This window comes from Nomascus leucogenys, chromosome 11, assembly GCF_006542625.1.
Source record: "Nomascus leucogenys isolate Asia chromosome 11, Asia_NLE_v1, whole genome shotgun sequence".
Lineage (NCBI taxonomy): Eukaryota > Metazoa > Chordata > Mammalia > Primates > Hylobatidae > Nomascus > Nomascus leucogenys.
This window is the reverse complement of record NC_044391.1, coordinates 65,391,346-65,410,755: the sequence shown is the minus strand read 5'-3', so window position 1 is coordinate 65,410,755 and position 19,410 is coordinate 65,391,346. Positions and strand designations below refer to the sequence as shown.

The window sequence follows — 19,410 nt, the reverse complement described above, 5'->3', positions numbered from 1 at the left end:
GATGGCTGGGTCAAATGGTATTTCTAGTTCGAGATCCCTGAGGAATCGCCACACTGACTTCCACAATGGTTGAACTAGTTTACAGTCCCACCAACAGTGTAAAAGTGTTCCTATTTCTCCACATCCTCTCCAGCACCTGTTGTTTCCTGCTTTTTTAATGATGGCCATTCTAACTGGTGTGAGATGGTATCTCACTGTGGTTTTGATTTGCATTTCTCTGATGGCCAGTGATGATGAGCATTTCTTCATGTGTTTTCTGGCTGCATCAATGTCTTCTTTTGAGAAGTGTCTGTTCATGTCCTCTGCCCACTTTTTGATGGGGTTGTTTGTTTTTTTCTTGTAAATTTGTTTGAGTTCATTATAGATTCTGGATATTAGCCCTTTGTCAGATGAGTAGGTTGCAAAAATTTTCTCCCATTCTGTAGGTTGCCTGTTCATTCTGATGATAGTTTCTTTTGCTGTGCAGAAGCTCTTTAGTTTAATGAGATCCCATTTGTCGATTTTGGCTTTTGTTGCCATTGCTTTTGGTGTTTTAGACATGAAGTCCTTGCCCACGCCTATGTCCTGAATGGTATTGCCTAGGTTTTCTTGTAGAATTTTAATGGTTTTAGGTCTAACATATAAGTCTTTAATCCATCTTGAATTAATTTTTGTATAAGGTGTAAGGAAGGGATCCAGTTTCAGCTTTCTACATATGGCTAGCCAGTTTTCCCAGCACCATTTATTAAATAGGGAATCCTTTCCCCATTTCTTGTTTTTGTCAGGTTTGTCAAAGATCAGATAGTTGTAGCTATGCGGCATCATTTCTGAGGGCTCTGTTCTGTTCCATTGATCTATGTGTCTGTTGTGGTACCAGTACCATGCTGTTTTGGTTACTGTAGCCTTGTAGCATAGTTTAAAGTCAGGTAGCATGATGCCTCCAGCTTTGTTCTTTTGGCTTAGGATTGACTTGGCGATGTGGGCTCTTTTTTGGTTCCATATGAACTTTCAAGTAGTTTTTTCCAATTCTGTGAAGAAAGTCCTTGGTAGCTTGATGGGGATGGCATTGAATCTATAAATTACCTTGGGCAGTATGGCCATTTTCACGATATTGATCCTTCCAACCCATGAGCATGGAATGTTCTTCCATTTATTTGTATCCTCTTTTATTTCATTGAGCAGTGGTTTGTAGTTCTCCTTGAAGAGGTCCTTCACATCCCTTGTAAGTTGGATTCCTAGGTATTTTATTCTCTTTGAAGCAATTGTGAATGGGAGTTCACTCATGATTTGGCTGTTTGTCTGTTATTGGTGTACAAGAATGCTTGTGATTTTTGTACATAAATTTTGTATCCTGAGACTTCGCTGAAGTTGCTAATCAGCTTACGGAGATTTTGGGCTGAGACAATGGGGTTTTCTAGATATACAATCATGTCATCTGCAAACAGGGACAATTTGACTTCCTCTTTTCCTAATTGAATACCTTTTATTTCCTTCTCCTGCCTGATTGCTCTGGCCAGAACTTCCAGCACTATGTTGAACAGGAGCGGTGAGAGAGGGCATCCCTGTCTTGTGCCAGTTTTCAGAGGGAATGCTTCCAGTTTTTGCCCATTCAGTATGATATTGGCTGTGGGTTTGTCGTAGATAGCTCTTATTATTTTGAGATACGTCCCATCAATACCTAATTTATTGAGAGTTTTTAGCATGAAGGGTTGTTGAATTTTGTCAAAGGCCTTTTCTGCATCTATTGAGATAATCATGTGGTTTTTGTCTTTGGTTCTGTTTATATGTTGGATTACATTTATTGATTTGCGTATGTTGAACCAGCCTTGCATCCCAGGGATGAAGCCCACTTGATCATGGTGGATAAGCTTTTTGATGTGCTGCTGGATTCGGTTTGCCAGTATTTTATTGAGGATTTTTGCATCAATGTTCATCAAGGATATTGGTCTGAAATTCTCTTTTTTGGTTATGTCTCTGCCAGGCTTTGGTATCAGGACGATGCTGGCTTCATAAAATGTGTTAGGGAGGATTCCCTCTTTTTCTATCGATTGGAATAGTTTCAGAAGGAATGGTACCAGTTCCTCCTTGTACCTCTGGTAGAATTCGGCTGTGAATCCATCAGGTCCTGGACTCTTTTTGGTTGGTAAGCTATTGATTATTGCCACAATTTCAGAACCTGTTATTGGTCTATTCAGAGATTCAACTTCTTCCTGGTTTAGTCTTGGGAGGGTGTATTTGTCGAGGAATTTATCCGTTTCTTCTAGATTTTCTAGTTTATTTGCATAGAGGTGTTTGTAGTATTCTCTGATGGTAGATTGTATTTCTGTGGGATCGGTGGTGATATCCCCTTTTTCATTTTTTATTGCATCTATTTGATTCTTCTCTCTTTTCTTCTTTATTAGTCTTGCTAGCGGTCCATCAATTTTGTTGATCTTTTCAAAAAACCAGCTCCTGGATTCATTAATTTTTTGAAGGGTTTTTTGTGTCTCTATTTCCTTCAGTTCTGCTCTGATTTTAGTTATTTCTAGCCTTCTGCTAGCTTTTGAATGTGTTTGCTCTTGCTTTTCTAGTTCTTTTAATTGTGATGTTAGGGAGTCAATTTTGGATCTTTCCTGCTTTCTCTTGTGGGCATTTAGTGCTATAAATTACCCTCTACACACTGCTTTGAATGTGTCCCAGAGATTCTGGTATGTTGTGTCTTTGTTCTCGTTGGTTTCAAAGAACATCTTTATTTCTGCCTTCATTTCATTATGTACCCAGTAGTCATTCAGGAGCAGGTTGTTCAGTTTCCATGTAGTTGAGTGGTTTTGAGTGAGTTTCTTAATCCTGAGTTCTAGTTTGATTGCACTGTGGTCTGAGAGACAGTTTGTTATAATTTCTGTTCTTTTACATTTGCTGAGGAGAGCTTTACTTCCAACTATGTGGTCAATTTTGGAATAGGTGTGGTGTGGTGCTGAAAAAAATGTATATTCTGTTGACTTGGGGTGGAGAGTTCTGTAGATGTCTATTAGGTCCACTTTATGTAGAGCTGGGTTCAATTCCTGGATATCCTTGTTAACTTTCTGTCTCATTGATCTGTCTAATGCTGACAGTGGGGTGTTAAAATCTCCCATTATTATTGTGTGGGAGTTTAAGTCCCTTAGTAGGTCACTGAGGACTTGCTTTATGAATCTGGGTGCTCCTGTGTTGGGTGCATATATATTTAGGATAGTTAGCTCTTCTTGATGAATTGATCCCTTTACCATTATGTAATGGCCTTCTTTGTCTCGTTTGATCTTTGTTGGTTTAAAGTCTATTTTATCAGAGACTAGGATTGCAACCCCTGCCTTTTTTTGTTTTCCAGTTGCTTGATAGATCTTCCTCCATCCCTTTATTTTGAGTCTATGTGTGTCTCTGCATGTGAGATGGGTTTCCTGAATACAGCACACTGATGGGTCCTGACTCCTTATCCAGTTTGCTAGTCTGTGTCTTTTGATTGGAGCATTTAGCCCATTTACATTTAACGTTAATATTGTTATGTGTGAATCTGATCCTGTCATTATGATGTTAGTTGGTTATTTTGCTCGTTAGTTGCTATAGTTTCTTCCTAGTCTCGATGGTCTTTACAATTTGGCATGTTTTTGCAGTGGCTGGTACCGGTTGTTCCTTTCCATGTTTAGTGCTTCCTTCAGGAGCTCTTTTAGGGCAGGCCTGGTGGTGACAAAATCACTCAGCGTTTGCTTGTCTGTAAAGTGTTTTATTTCTCCTTCACTTATGAAGCTTAGTTTGGCGGGATAGGAGATTCTGGGTTGAAAATTCTTTTCTTTAAGAATGTTGAATATCGGCCCCCACTCTCTTCTGGCTTGTAGAGTTTCTGCTGAGAGATCAGCTGTCAGTCTGATGGGCTTCCCTTTGTGGGTAACCCGACCTTTCTCTCTGGCTGCCCTTAACATTTTTTCTTTCATTTCAACTTTGGTGAATCTGACAATAATGTGTCTTGGAGTTGCCCTTCTCGAGGAGTATCTTTGTGGCGTTCTCTGTATTTCCTGAATCTGAATGCTGGCCTGCCTTGCTAGATTGGGGAAGTTCTCCTGGATAATATCTTGCAGAGTGTTTTCCAACTTGGTTCCATTCTCCCCATCATTTTCAGGTACACCAATCAGACGTAGGTTTGGTCTTTTCACATAATCCCAAATTTCTTGGAGGCTTTGTTCATTTCTTTTTATCCTTTTTTCTCTAAACTTCCCTTCTCTCTTCATTTCATTCATTTCATCTTCCATCAGCGATACCCTTTCTTCCAGTTGATCGCATCTGCTACTGAGGCTTCTGCAATCTTTGCGTAGTTCTCGAAACTTGGCTTTCAGCTCCATCGGCTCCTTGAAGCCCTTCTCTCCATTGGTTATTCTAGTTATCCATTCTTCTAATTTTTTTTCAAAGTTTTTAACTTCTTTGCTGTTGTTTTGAATTTCCTCTCGTAGCTCAGAGTAGTTTGATCGTCTGAAGCCTTCTTCTCTCAACTCATCAAAGTCATCCTCCATCCAGCTTTGTTCCGTTGCTGGTGAGGAACTGCGTTCCTTTGGAGGAGGAGAGGTGCTCTGTTTTTTAGAGTTTCCAGTTTTTGTGTTCTGTTTTTTCCCCATCTTTGTGGTTTTATCTACTTTTTGTCTTTGATGATGATGATGTACAGATGGGTTTTTGGTGTGGATGTCCTTTCTGTTTGTTAGTTTTCCTTCTACCAGACAGGACCCTCAGCTGCAGGTCTGTTGGAGTTTACTAGAGGTGCACTCCAGACCCTGTTTGGCTGGGTGTCAGCAGTGGTGGCTGCAGAACAGCAGATTTTCGTGAGACCACAAATTCAGCTGTCTGATAGTTCCTCTGAAAGTTTTGTCTCAGAGAAGTACCGGGTTGGATGAGGTGTCAGTCTGTCCCTACTGGGGGGGTGCCTCCCAGTTAGGCTGCTCAGGGGTGAGGGACCCACTTTAGGAGGCAGTCTGACTGTTCTCAGATCTCCAGCTGTGTGCTGGGAGAACCACTACTCTCTTCAAAGCTGTCAGTCAGACAGGGACATTTAAGTCTGTGGAAGTTCTTGCAGAGTTTTTGTTTGTCTGTGCCCTGCCCCCAGAGGTGGAGCCTACAGAGGCAGGCAGGCCTCCTTGAGCTGTGGTGGGCTCCACCCAGTTCCAGCTTCCTGGCTGCTTTGTTTACCTAAGCAAGCCTGGGCAATGGCGGGCGCCCCTCCCCCAGCCTCGCTGCCGCCTCGCAGCTTGATCTCAGACTGCTGTGCTAGCAATCAGCGAGACTCCGTGGGCATAGGACCCTCCGAGCCAGGTGCGGGACACAATCTCCTAGTGTGCCGTTTTCCAGGCCCATTGGAAAAGCGATTAGGGTGGACTGGTATTCGTGCGTTGCTTTTTTTGACTAGGAAGGGAACTCCTGACCCTTGCGCTTCCCGAGTGAGCAATGCCTCGCCCTGCTTCGGCTCGCGCACAGTGCGCTTCACCGACTGTCCTGCACCCACTGTTAGGCACTCCCTAGTGAGATGAACCAGTACCTCAAGCAGAAATGCAGAATCACCCGTCTTCTGTGTCGCTGGGCTGGAGCTGGAGGAGCTGTTCTATTCGGCCATCTTCAAAACAGCTCAGATTTTTAAGAGCTCTGTGTTTGGCGTGTAGTCTACAATTGAGCAAACTGGGATTGTCTTGAATGATGGGAAAGGAAGTAGTTCCTATCTTGCCCCATCTATTCATTCAATCATTTATTTAAGAAACATTCTTTGAATGTTTAAATGAGATACAAAGAAAAATACAAAATTCTGGTCTAAACATTCACAGCCCCAGAGTGGAGCTTAAGAATGGAGAACTAAAGAGAAATGGACATAAAATTACAATAAAAGAGAATAATAGAACCTTGTACATGGTGTTCGGGAAAATAGATAGCAGCCCCTAACTCTGTAGGAGGGGGAGACTAAGGTATCTTCGCACAATACATGACATTTTATTGTAATGTTTAAAAATGGTAAGTGTTTTCCAGGAGAATCTGTGGGGAAGGACACTTCAATCACAGGGAACAATATATATATTTATATTTATATTTATATTTATATTTATGTAAAGGCATGGATGCATTTAAAGCCTTCAGAACTGTATTTGCCTTTGAATTGCCTAGGAGCCCACTTTCTCATTTCAGTACCCATGAGAGTAAATGAAAACAGAGGAAACCAGGTCTCAGACTGTGTAATTATTTAGCGTTTATTGAACATTATCATGCTAGATGCTAAACTGAATCTTGTTAGGTCCTTTCTCTACTCGGTGAGTATGGTCTAATTAAAAAGACAACCAAGGCAGGGATTAGAACAGCATCAAATCAATCAGCAGCTCTCTTTTAAGGGCCTACGGCTGTCCATATAGAGATTTATAGATTAACTGCAGCACTTTGAATTGCACTGGGAAGGAAATTGGCAGCAGGTGCAAACTTAATTCAAAGTGTAGATTTATTTGGCTTCAGGCAGCAGAACCCAAAGGTAGGTGGGCTGCCCATTCTAGCCCTTCTGAAATTTTATGGTGGTCCAGGGGTAGCCTCAGTTAGGAGACCCATGTGTAATCCAGCTCTTTTTTAAGCTACCAGTAGTAAGCATGAATTTATAAAAACTATGAAATGTTCTGTGATACTAGATAATAAGGGTGGAATTTTGTATAATTTTGGGTTATTCAGCCAGGAATTTGGAAAATAATATATCCATTTGTGCAGTTCTAGAACCTTGGTGATTGAAATCTTTCTTTCCTCTAAAGGATTATTGGGAATAATCTCTAAGAATGTAGTTACAGGGTTATAATTAAAGCTATCATAACTTTGTGCTTATATAGAATGAGACATAAAATGCCATAGCAAAATGATAATTTTTATTTTTAAAAAATAAAACGAAGGGCATTTTATTTTAGTAGTTGAAGTTAAGTGATTTTAGTCTAATCTTAACTGTATATGCCAAAGACAATTTACAGATATATTACAAGTTACAGATCTGTTATGCCAAAGACAAGTTACAGATATATTACCATTATAATGTCTGGAATACAGAGTTCTAAAGTAAAATCAAACATTTCATTGCTTTCATGATTTATATCACGTGAAATTAATGGCTCAATCAATGTAATTTATTAAAATGTATGTTTTGTTTTAGGCCTGAATAATATTCATGTAAGAGACTGAGTACTAAGTAGTGCCACTGTAGGGATTTTAGATGGCTGAACTAATTTGTGTGCATTTTCTCACATATTGCATTTCCTCCTCATCTTTATTTTGATGTTAGATTTGTTTGCTTTCTCATGTTCACTGTATTTATTCCTTACATTTACATCTTTGCTGAATGCTGAGCTAGAATTCTGAAGTTACTTGATATTCCTGTGAACTTGGGCAGGCTACTTAAACACTCTGAGCCACCGTTGAGTCACCTTGAAAATGGTTACAATGATACTGGTTCTGCCTCTCCCACAAGGGTGCTGTAAGGATCAAGTAATTCAATGCTTTGCAGTTACACGTTATGAGCAGTTAGAGTAGATACTATATCGATTACATATTCTAAAGTTTGTATTTGCACATACTACAAAAGCAAGTTTGTCTTTTAATAGACTTGTGCTGCTTTCTTTGCAGAGTGAGGGAACTTTAAGAGATCAAAGATTCCCCAGACAGTTTGCATAAGTATCTTTAGGCTTGAAAGTGTGGCTGCAGGTGTTAACGGCAGGCACCTAACTCCTAGAACTTCAGCTTTATTATCCTACAGGTCATGACTTACAAAGCAATACAATTTCACATCTTCCCTGTCATCGTTCACATGCTACAGGGATGAGTTGGGTGACAGATTTATTTCATGAGAGCAATTCCCCAAATATTAACTGTATACAGCTGACTTTGTAGTCTACTTCTAGAATTAATCCTCGTCTTTGCCTCCCCTCTCTATTTCTTGCAACTATTGGTAGGCCTTTTGTCCAAATGATTTTGCATTCGATGTTTGTGAATGTGTGAACTTGTATGTACATCAAGAGGAGTATACAATACTTCAAAATCTGAGCCCTTCTGTAATTTATAATTGGTTATGTCTGTGATTGAAAGAATTTACCATGCAATAACCAAGAGTGAAGGTGTAGTTTAAAATATATTAGCTTTGGAAATATAACTTTGAGTAACAAAATTGTATTCCTCATTTCAGAACATGATGAGTGTATCACAAATCAGCACAACTGTGATGAAAATGCTTTATGCTTCAACACTGTTGGAGGACACAACTGTGTTTGCAAGCCGGGCTATACAGGGAATGGAACGACATGCAAAGGTAAAAGGTTTAAATGCCAGTGCCTCTTCCATTATGTACAATGCAATCCATCTCTACCTTCCTCTACCCCTTATCATTACTGTTATGTACATTCCAGGTACTTCCTACAGACATTAAAAGCTTTGGTGTGTGGCTCATAGTCTTTCCCTCAGGTCTTGACATCCTCCTGCGTTACTTCAGTGTTTAAGTGACCAAACCATTCAGCTCCTTTGACCTAATGTTCCTTGACCTTAGCCACAGTGGTTTTCATCTCTGTTCCTTTCTAGCAAACCCACACCCATCACTACATCCTGGGCATTTTTGTGGAGAACTGCTCCATCGTGGAAATCTTAAACTTCAACATTCTATTGTCTAATCCCAAGTTCTTCTTCTTCCAGTTTGCTCAGTCTGTTCTTTCTACACCTTTAGATCTTTAATTTCGTTGAAACTTCCTTTTCGTCCAGTTTAGCACTCTCCCAGCTTCAGATGTTTCTTTTTGAGCCGAGACATGAGAATATCATCATAGCTGTTTTTCTGGCAGTGTTGTCAACCTACTTGTTATGCTACCATGTGAATCAACTCCATTTTGAGTCAGTAGGACAGTTTTTTTTTTTGGTTTTTTTTTTTTTTTGCTCTCTTGTGAGCTGTCGGACGCTACTCTGGAAGATTAATTAACCATGAATATTGATTCTCTACATGTTATAGTTTCCTATTTTAGCTTGTTTGTTAATGCCGATTGATCGTTCTTTTAAATGTCCCGTTGAAATCAGATTTCTTTTTCCATCAGTAGACAATACAATTGTAGTTCACCACAATCCATTAACTCACCTTTCCCCCCACTGTCCTTTTTCCCTCCTACCTCCTAAGGGGAAATAGAAGACCTTTTTGGAAATTCTATAAACTCCCATAGTATAACATTTACATCCCTTATAATGCCAAATGATTTATCCAATTTAGGCATTTTAAGCTTCAAAACTGCTGATTTCTCAAATATACTGTGTCCTTTATCTCAGAGTTCACTAAAATCTGTTTGCTTTGATACGTGTCTATGTGAGGTAGGAAAGAACAAGGAATAGTTGTTAATGCAGTGTCTTATGAGAATGGGTCTTCAGGCCTGGTCTACAAAAATACACTGTAGCCAGAGATGGGTGGGCCAGAGGATTACCTTGATTTTCAAAACTCCATGGAAATCACTAGTGTAGGTCATTTTGAAAAAGGCCTAATTATTTGGGGATCCAAATCCCACAAAAATTTGCTTGGAAAAACTAAACAAATCCTGAGAAAAGCTAGACTTTTAGAATGTAAAGTGTAGTACAGCAGTTCCCTCTTACCCACAGTTTTGCTTTTCATGATTTTAGTTACCCATGGTCAAATGCAGTCTGCAAATGTTAAATGGAAAATTCTAGAAATAAACAATTCTTAAGTTTAAAACTGTGCACCATTCTGAGTAGCATGATGAGATCTCTCACTGTCCAGCCTCATGCCACCTGGGATGTGAATCATCCCTTTGTCCAGTGTGTCCACACTGTCTGCAACTAGCCACCATTAGTCACTTAGTAGCCTTCCCGATTATCAAATACACTGTTGAGGTATCACAATGCTTGTATTCACATAATCCTTATTTTCACTGGGCTTGGTGGCTCACACCTGTAACCCTAGCAGTTTGGGGGGCCAAGGCAGGTGGATTGCTTGAGTCTAGAGTTTGAGACCAGACCAAAAAATAAACAAAAACAAAACAAAAAACAAACACCATGTACAAAACCTAACTCAAAATGAGTAAAACAAAAACAAGTAATTTTTATTTTACTGTTAATGGCCCCAAAATGCAACATAATTGACCTATTTTATTATAAATTACTGTTGTTAATCTCTTACTATGCATAACTTATACTTTAAACTTTATCACAGTATGTCTGTATAGGAAAAATATATATATACATGTATATATATATGCAAAAATAGATTTCTGTGCTGTCTGATGTTTCAGGGATCCACTGGGGATCTTGAAATGCATTTCCAATGCATGAGTGGAGACTACAATATAACTAAGTCCTTAGGACTTCCCCCAAATCACCTGAATGTTCTGAGAGTTTGCTTAGGCTTAAGGTTTCATCTAGGAAGCCTAAAGCTTTTCTCTTATTTCTGCTTGATTCCAATTCCTATTTAGTATGAAGGATAAAGTTCATAGAATAAAGAACTCTGAAAATTATGAACAGATGCAGACAGATAATTCTTGTATTTGAAAGAAGGAGAACTTTCGAGGATCTATAAATTCCTTCTGGAAGTTAGGACTACAGGTTGCCCGAATAAAGACTGTTCAGTTCCTGTATATATCTTTGTTTGGAATGGGAAAAATCTGAGAGATAAGTAGATTAAATGCAGGAGCTGAATTATTGAGTTCTGTGCAGTATCAACAGGCTGCAACCTTGCACATTACTCCAGTGAAAATATGTACATGGTCTGGCACACACATTCTTTATCACTTATGAGGTTTAAACCAAAGAAGCCAAATGGACTTTTTGGGTCCATTTCTTTAACTCATCACTAGAATTTCAGATTTCTACATTTTATTACTCTGAAAAAGTGTATTCTACCTAACTAGAGGAAGCACATGCCAGAAAACTATAGAAAAAACTTTTGCCTTAATGCCGGGAACAAGCTGGTTTAATTCACTCATTATAGATTTTGTCAGGCTGAGGAAGCAGCTGCTGAGCCTTACAGAACCAAAGAATGAGCCAAAGAGGAAATAAAAGCTTCTAAAGGGGGCTCAGTCTCATCCATCTTGTTTTTCTCTTCTTCTCCTGTTGTACTCACTTGTCTTGCTCTTCTCTCCTTTTATGCACTTCTTCGAAGACAGCACATTTCAAGAGATCGCCCTTGCAATGGTACAGATGTTGGCTCCCCTGCAATAGTTCAGCTTCCTACTCACAGAACAACTTGCCTCATTCCCAAAACCACTCTAATAAAACAGGTTATATAGTGTCTTTGCCCTTGATCCTGGATTCTGACCTATCCTTAGCAGAGGAATTTAAGAGTCTCCCTGAAGACCACTCTAAGGAATTTTTGTTACTATTGGTTAATTCATTACCAGGACCCACTTACAAATTTTTGAAGGATGGAGCATTTCCTACTATCTTGGCACTTTGGCTAGGGTGCAAAATGGTCAGAGCCTCATGGAATTCAACCATTTCCTGTTTCATGGTCTCGTTCTTTAGATGGTGATTTGCTCCATCTAGTATAGCTGCCATTTTCAGGTTTATTTTCAAGGTGGATTGTTACAATGAGAAGAAATCTGAATTTTAATGTACTTCCTATTGTGTAAATTTGCTGTTTGTTGTTCAAATAAATTTCAGTATTTTGTTTTCAGGGTGAAATACTTCTTTAACATTGGAAAGAGTACTGTTTTACAAGTTGCGTTGAAGTTTCTTACATGTATGGGAAATATTACATGAAAACAAAATTAAAATAGCTTTTATAATTTGATGTTCACATCTCCAAGGGGATAATGAAGAGCTAGGTTTGGAGTTTATTAAACTACTTACTTCTAAAGTGCTAAAATCGTGTATCTGAATTATTTTAGCGTTTTGCAAAGATGGCTGTAGGAATGGAGGAGCCTGTATTGCTGCTAATGTGTGCGCCTGCCCACAAGGCTTCACTGGACCCAGCTGTGAAACGGGTAAGAATATCATTTCATCTTCTAGAAAATGAATTTTTATGCCAATGCATAAAGTAATCCATGAGGAAAATCATGTTTCAAGTTTCAAGTGGGCTCTCAAAGCGTGGAGCTATTAATAAGGAAGTGATAGGAGGGAGGAGGCGGGAAGTTTCAGTGATGCATTTCATTGTGCGATTCCCCAAAGTCACTCTAAAAAGGTTTGCAGCTATTATAACTAGACGCATATTGAACTTTTCAGAAACATGTGTGGAATTACCCAGGATTTTATGACTTCATAATTCATTTTACTCATTTGGAATCCATTTTTACTGGAATCCATATGACTATATTAAAGCCTAGATTTCAAGCTTCCGGCCAACTCAGTGCCGAGAATCACCTGCATCCACAATTAGGAATTTTTAATAAATTTTTATCTGGCCCTTTAATTATTCATTAATAATTATTTATCTGGAAAATAATTAAAGTTTTCTACTCAATTATTTCTCATCCAGATCCATTCTGAACTTACTCTTTCTGATGGATGTGAATATTAAAAACTTTAAAAATTATTTTAAAAACAATATATAGTCTACATATAACTTATAACCCTAAAGTAAAATACTTTGTCCAATGAAAAACACACCTTGGGAATTTAAAAAAAAGTTTTGAGTATTAAGTCCTAATTAAAATCATACTAGTAGTGGTTTTGGTTGCATTGGGTTCAGTGGGTTCCAATAGGGATGACCTCAGAGAATCAGGTTATTCTTCCTAAAAGAAAGCTTCTGCCACTGGCAATTGACAGTTGTCTTCTCATATTGCTTTTCATAAATCTCAATGCAATAGATACAGTACATGCTCTGCGTCTATTCCACTTGCAGAGTCATCTGGTTTAATAAAAACACTGATTTACCAGAATGTGAGACAGAAAATGTTCTGCTCCATTTGAAAAGTGAACATTTTACTGAATAGAATCTGCTACTGTGCACAGAAGGATGCTCACAAAAGGGCTTACATCACTAGATCATCTCTTTCTATAAGTACTGCTAAGTGGTGTTTTTCAAACTTCAGTGACTGATTTCAAAAGTCTGTGATGGACAATGCGTAGTGTCTATCTTTGATATGTAGGATTCTTTCTTAAGGGGATCATTTCCTAAATCAGAAGCTCCCTAAATTTATTGCGCATGAGAGTCACCTATAGAGATTGATAACTTGTTAGAAATACAGGTTTTTAGTGACTACCATATGATATACTAAATCAAATCAGGCACCTCTACTGCAATAGTCCTCTCATATTTCTATGGCATGCTCTCCACCAGTTTGCCCCTACATATCAAGGTGCACTGTGGACCTCCTGCACATCAACACCTCTGGTCACAAGGCTTCCTGAATACAATATTTTTGTGCCGCTTCTGGTACAGAGGCTGGATACAGAAATACTGGCTTTTTCAGGACATTTCAATGGTGTGAGGATAATAGTGTGGAATTTTGAAATAAAAGCTGTCCCAGAAAATCTGGGATGAATAGTGGCCATGCACAATCCTGCACAGGATTCTTCCACTAGGAAAAAATATCACAAGATTGTAGAAATCTGGAATGGCATAAAATTAATACTGGCAATGTAATATTTAAGACTGGAGTTAAAAATAACCCAAGAGAACATGTAGCTATCTCTATTTCATTATCCTTGAACCTTCAGTCTGTAAGAAGACAATCCCAGACTGATTCTAAATAGCTGTCTGTAGCAGCCAAGGGCTTTGAGAACAGATGTGGACTCAAAATTTAGTTGTACTGTTTCTATGTTATGTTGCCTTAGGCAAGTTACTTAACTTCCCTGTGTGTTGTACCCTTTATACATCACCTTACTCTTCTCTATTCTCTTCTAAGGCAGCTATTATCTGTATTTGCATACAGAAATACTGGGTTCAGGGTGTTTAATTTTTTTTTCATAGCGTCAGAGTTAGAAGCTGATACAAAGGTCATTCTGCTCCCAAATCCGGGCTTTTATTCAGTTCATCCCAGTATGTTTCTCTGGGGGCCTTAAATCCAAAGACCTCAGTCTGAACTCATTATCTCCTCCATGATTTATGCCTCACCACTCATCGTCCTCCACCAAAACCTGAATCTTCATTTCTTCCTTCCTTACTAGTTTATTTCAGCGAATAGCTGCCTTATCCACCAAGTCTTCTAAGCCAGCCATCAGGGAACAATTTCTCTCTTGTCCTCTTCCACATCCAGTCAAATCCTTTTGATTCCTTGTCTTTACCAGGGTCCATTTTTTCTGTTCTGGTCAGTGCTACAGTTGTTGGGGACTTTCAGGTTTGTCTCTGGCTAGTCCAGTATCCACAGAATAACAGAGCACAAATCTGATCATATCACTCCAGACTGAAGAAAAACTTTCATGTTCCCCATTGCCCTCAGGATAAAGGCCACATTTTTAACATGATAAATAAGGCCCTTCCTGATTTGGCCCTGCACATTCACCCAGCTTTACCCTCTTGTCCTTCTGCCGTCTCACTTCATTCCCACCCCCAGGCAGTGAATCTCATGAGGGTACAGGGTGTATCTTATTTGCTTTTGTATCATCACGAAACAGTATAAGGCCTGCCCCTTAGTAGTTGTTCCATAAATATTTGGTGAATAAATAAATGCACACATGAGTGATCAATTAAATGATGAAGAAAAAGATGGTGTGGCTGTGTCCGTATTTGCTGGACTTTTTTGAATGTTAGTTGAAGCTTTCAGAGTTATCTAGTTCTGTACTATCATATGGCAGATATGGCACAGAGAGGTGAAGTAGCTTATATAGGTGTTTCATTGTTGATCCAGATCTGCATTCTAGAACTTGGGTCTTCTGATTTCTAGCCCAGTGTTTCTCTTTTCCTTCCTTCCCGTTTCTCTCACTCCTTCCTCTTTCCTTGCTTCCCTCCCTTTCTTTCTCTCTCTCTCTTTCCTGTCCTGCCTTCCTCCCTCCTTCTCTTTCTTCCTTTCTTCTTGCTTTCCTTTTTTTTCTTATGCCATGCTTCATCCCAGGAATTCATCATACCATCATCCTTCATCAGGTCTGTGCCATTTGTTATGCCACCTTCAACTGCCAAGTAACCCTGTTGTCTTTAACAGTGAAGACTGTGGCAGTTTTTCTCTCCAAAGTTAAAGGATGCTTCCAGATTGACAAAATTTCCAAGTATAAGAAAGGCCTAAATTTGGCCTGCTAGTGTTGGATGCTGCCTGATAGCTTAGAAAGGAAATTGTTGTGCAGCCCTAGTGGCCATCTGCTGAGCCATCACAGTGGAATCACTGAGGATGAAATAATAGGATTTACTTGCTTTTTGAAATCTTAATGTGTCTTGCACTTACCACCCCTTGTTCCTTTAGTTGAAGTCTCTTCTGAAACACCCTCCCCTCATTTCTGTTTCCGCATCATGTGTATCTTAGTAGGAATGGTTGCAATGTGTATGATTTTTACTGAGCGAAATTAATTTTTTATGGACTTGTTTTTTCACCACTGTATAAAATCACCCACATATACAGTATAACTTCATTTTTAATTAAATATCCTAATATTCCATCAGGTGTTTAACTTGGATTTAGCAGGGTGATTGTTTCTTGGGTAACTCAATAAAATGTATTAGAAAGCTAAAGCTATGTGCCAAGGTTTAAAGCTTTATCACTGCCATATTGTATTTATTACACAATTGCTAAACCTCAGCAAACATGTGTCTGATGATCTAATTAATATGTAAAGCTGCCCTATTATACTAAAAGCAAATCTTTCAGTAATGATTTAAAGCATAACTCTAAAAGATTTGACAGTCCCCTACAAGCAACTGCTGATTTAAATCAAATTAAAATATTTATAACTGGGAAAAAGTTGGTAACAAATGGAAAGCTGAAAAAAAAATGCTGCAGTATCAAAGAAGAGATCAGACATTTTGATGATAAACGCTTTTTTTTTCTGTGCAAATAATGGATTTCTTAGCCACATATCAAAACATAAGATGAGATTTTAATTATTTTAGTGAGTTGTTGAATGAATATAAATTTAAGTTGCACCCCTAAGTGTTTTTGTAGCTTTTTAATATGTATTGTTTCAAAATGACAAAAATGAAGCATGAGGCCTACATGAGTGTTGCTTTACTTCAAAAGTAACTTCAAATGGATTGAGGTTGGTTGATTTTTTTAAAGTTTATTTTATTACTGTTATAGTATAGATAATAGAAATTATTTGTGTTAGAAAAATGTTATCTTGCTAGTTATATCCAAAGTTAGCATTTATTATTAATGTCAAACTATTACATTTCCTGGTATGGCTGAATTAGCACATTTTCCTCATAAAAGGTATATGTTGATTTCATTAATATTTGTTTTTTAAGGCATATTTTTTCCAGAAATATGTATAAATGTATATCATTTTTACACACGAAGTCTAAAAAAATTCAGAAGCAAGAGAAAATTCTCAGAACAGTTGGGACATGGCATACCTTTTCTTACCAACATGACTCACAGTGGAAATACATTACCAAAATATATATCTTTATGTGAGAAAAGAGGAGAAATTGAGAAGAAAATCTGAGACAATTTGATAAAAAATAATTTAAAAAGAAAGAAAAACTGTAGATACATCTGCTTTACCAATAAGAATTTTTTAGTTTTATTTTGAATTTATTCTGCTCTATCTGAACAAATGCAAATTTCATGTACACAAATCATTAAATATACTTTATTGTAATAAAGACAGTTTGGAATTAAGGAAGCTTTGCTTCTAGTTATTTATTGTCTTATTAAATTCAGTTTTCTGAATCTTAATTTTACAAGGGAAGATCTGCGAAGTAGCTCATTGGGTAGCTTTTGCAAAGTGGGCACATACTCATGGAGGGTTCTGTTGATCGGCCTAAGGGTTCTACACTCATGCTCACTAGACACATCTGATCTTGAAACTTTCTGCAGTGATAAAAGTGATTCAATTACATTTGACAAATGAATGTGTTTTAATGAACTTTGTATGAATTAGGGGTGTAGATACTAATGATTCTTTTTCTGTTATAAAATGAACAAATAAAACAACAAACAAAAAGCACTCTCACCAAAGGCTTTCTGACTGTACCCTGCTTGAGTTGGCTTAGATACTTAAGACGTAACTTCTCTTTATGTTGGTGATCCTTAATCTGTTTTAAATAAGATTTTAATTGCTTAATGTTATGCCAAACCCCAGTTCTCCTTGAAGAATTTAACATAGTGGTCAAGAACATAAAAATTGAAGTCAGAGAAACATTGGCCTGAGAACTAGTTCTATTACAAACCAGCTATGTGACCCTTTTCATGTTATTTCATTTTTTTCTATGCCTTAATTTGTGCACGTAGGAAATAAAGATGATAGTAATATCTATCTCATGGGTTTGTTCTGGAGATTAAATGAAGTAAGGCACATAGCAACATGTTGAAGACTTGGTAAGCACTCAATAAATGACACCTGATATGTTGATTTTGTAAATTTTAAGTTGAACTGTAAATAAACTTTTATAGACAGAACTGTTTGAGACTCTTTGACATCCCTGAGTTAGCTGGAGATGCCCTGAGATGTTATAAGAGAAAGGTTAAGAGCAATAAAGGATTCTAGTTTTCTTGATTCATTCATAAACCAGTTTTAAGTATAATTTTACTGTACTTTAGTGGTTTAAAATGTTTAATTTAGTGATTTGCATTCTGTACATTTGCTTAAAATTGCTTTATTTTTGTCCTAATGCAAACTTTAAAAATTAATCTTTTATGAAAACATAAATCTTTGTGTTATTCAAAAAGTAGTCAAAAGTTCTTAGTGTCAAATCTCAAAGTCATTCTTCCAAGTCCTTCAGGTTAATTAGAAAAAATCTAACTCACTCTATATATCAGTCATGTATAATAGATAACAACTATGATGGGGAAATTTTTCAGACTCTTTTGTTATAAGGCCTACCTAATTAACACTGGAAATGAGGACACATCATGGAGAAAATGTAAGAGGAAAAAAATAGCTTTCAAGCTGTTAGAGAGCAGGTCTCCAAGAAAAAGAAAAAAGCCAAGTGGAATTAGTTGGGAATTTGGAAAAGATCTTCAGTTTCATTTTAAAAATATTATTTTTTAATAGATCATTTTTGTATATTAACTTGTATTGTGCCTTTGAATTCCCAGGATCCCTATTCCCTCTTATTTTTTTATTTGAAGCTAGCCAAATGGAGTCACTTTTAAGATAGTTGTTTAACTTTGTTTTAAAATTAATTGAATATTAATATTTTGAATAAACATTATATACACATTGTATAAAATTTAAAAGTACAAAGAGCATATAATGAAAAGTAAATTTCCTTTATAGTTATTTCCCAACCATTGCTTTTTCCCTTAACAAAGTATCCTGGAAATCATACCATAGATAAGTCCTTGTTAGACAGAGTAGTTCAAATAGGAAAGCTGAGGCTTTCTGCCATTCAAATAGCAGACTTTTAATTTGTAAAAGTCTGGATGTCAGCAGGAATACATGTCTTAGGGCCAAGATCTTTCTCTTTCTGGGGGGTACCCTCATATGTTGGCTGAGAATGTTCTGCAATTTTCTCATTCATAAATTCTCATTTGTTTATATAGATAAGATGATGAACTTCTATTGATCAGAAGTATAATCGGGGGAGGCATAAATTTAATATGCTGGAGAAACGTTGTTGAATGCAACCTTTTATTTATATTGAAATTGTTTTTGTTTTTTGCATTCTATTCCTCCCTTATTTGTTTCATTTCTTTCTTCTGAAGGGTATATTTTAGTACTCTCTTAGAGTGGTTCTATTAGTGGCCAACTCCTGGGTATAGAATTCTAGGTTTTCCAGCTGGGCGCCGTGGCTCATGCCTGTAGTCCCAGCACTTTGAGAGGCGGAGGCGGGCAGATCACGAGGTCAAGAAATCCAGACCATCCTGGTGAGAGGTGACAGCGTGCTGGCAGCCCTCACAGCCCTTGCTTGCTCTCAGCGCCTCCTCTGCCTGGACTCCCACTTTGGTGGCACTTGAGGAGCCCTTCAGCCCACCGCTGCACTGTGGGAGCCCCTTTCTGGGCTGGGCTGGCCAAGGCCCGAGCTGGCTCCCTCAGCTTGCAGGGAGGTGTGGAGGGAGAGGCACAAGCAGAACCGGGGCTGCGCAGGCACTTGCGGGCCAGCTGGAGTTCCAGGTGGGCGTGGGCTTGGCTGGCCCAGCACTCCGAGCGGCTGGCCAGCCCTGCCGGCCCCAGGCAGTGAGGGGCTTAGCACCCGGGCCAGCGGCTGCGGAGGGTGTACTGGGTCCCCCAGCAGTGCCAGCCCACCGGCGCTGCGCTGGATTTCTCGCCGGGCCTTAGCTGCCTCCCCGTGGGGCAGGGCTCGGGACCTGCAGCCTGCCATTCCTGAGCCTCCACCCCTCCACGGGCTGCCATGCGCCCTGAGCCTCCCCGATGAGCGCCACCCCCAGCTCCACGGCGCCCAGTCCCATTGACCACCCAAGG

General features: G+C 38.6%; 1 protein-coding gene across 4 annotated transcripts in view; it reads left to right on the top strand.

The window, feature by feature from the left end:
- NELL2 (neural EGFL like 2) overlaps positions 1-19,410 on the top strand; it is a 419,741-nt gene that overhangs the window by 305,258 nt on the left and 95,073 nt on the right. For all 4 annotated transcript variants that reach the window (XM_012510714.2, XM_030822676.1, XM_012510715.2 and 1 more), the window contains 2 exons: positions 8,162-8,284; positions 11,844-11,939. In XM_012510714.2, the coding sequence (XP_012366168.2) occupies positions 8,162-8,284; positions 11,844-11,939 (219 nt within the window). The remainder of the gene's footprint in view (positions 1-8,161; positions 8,285-11,843; positions 11,940-19,410) is intronic.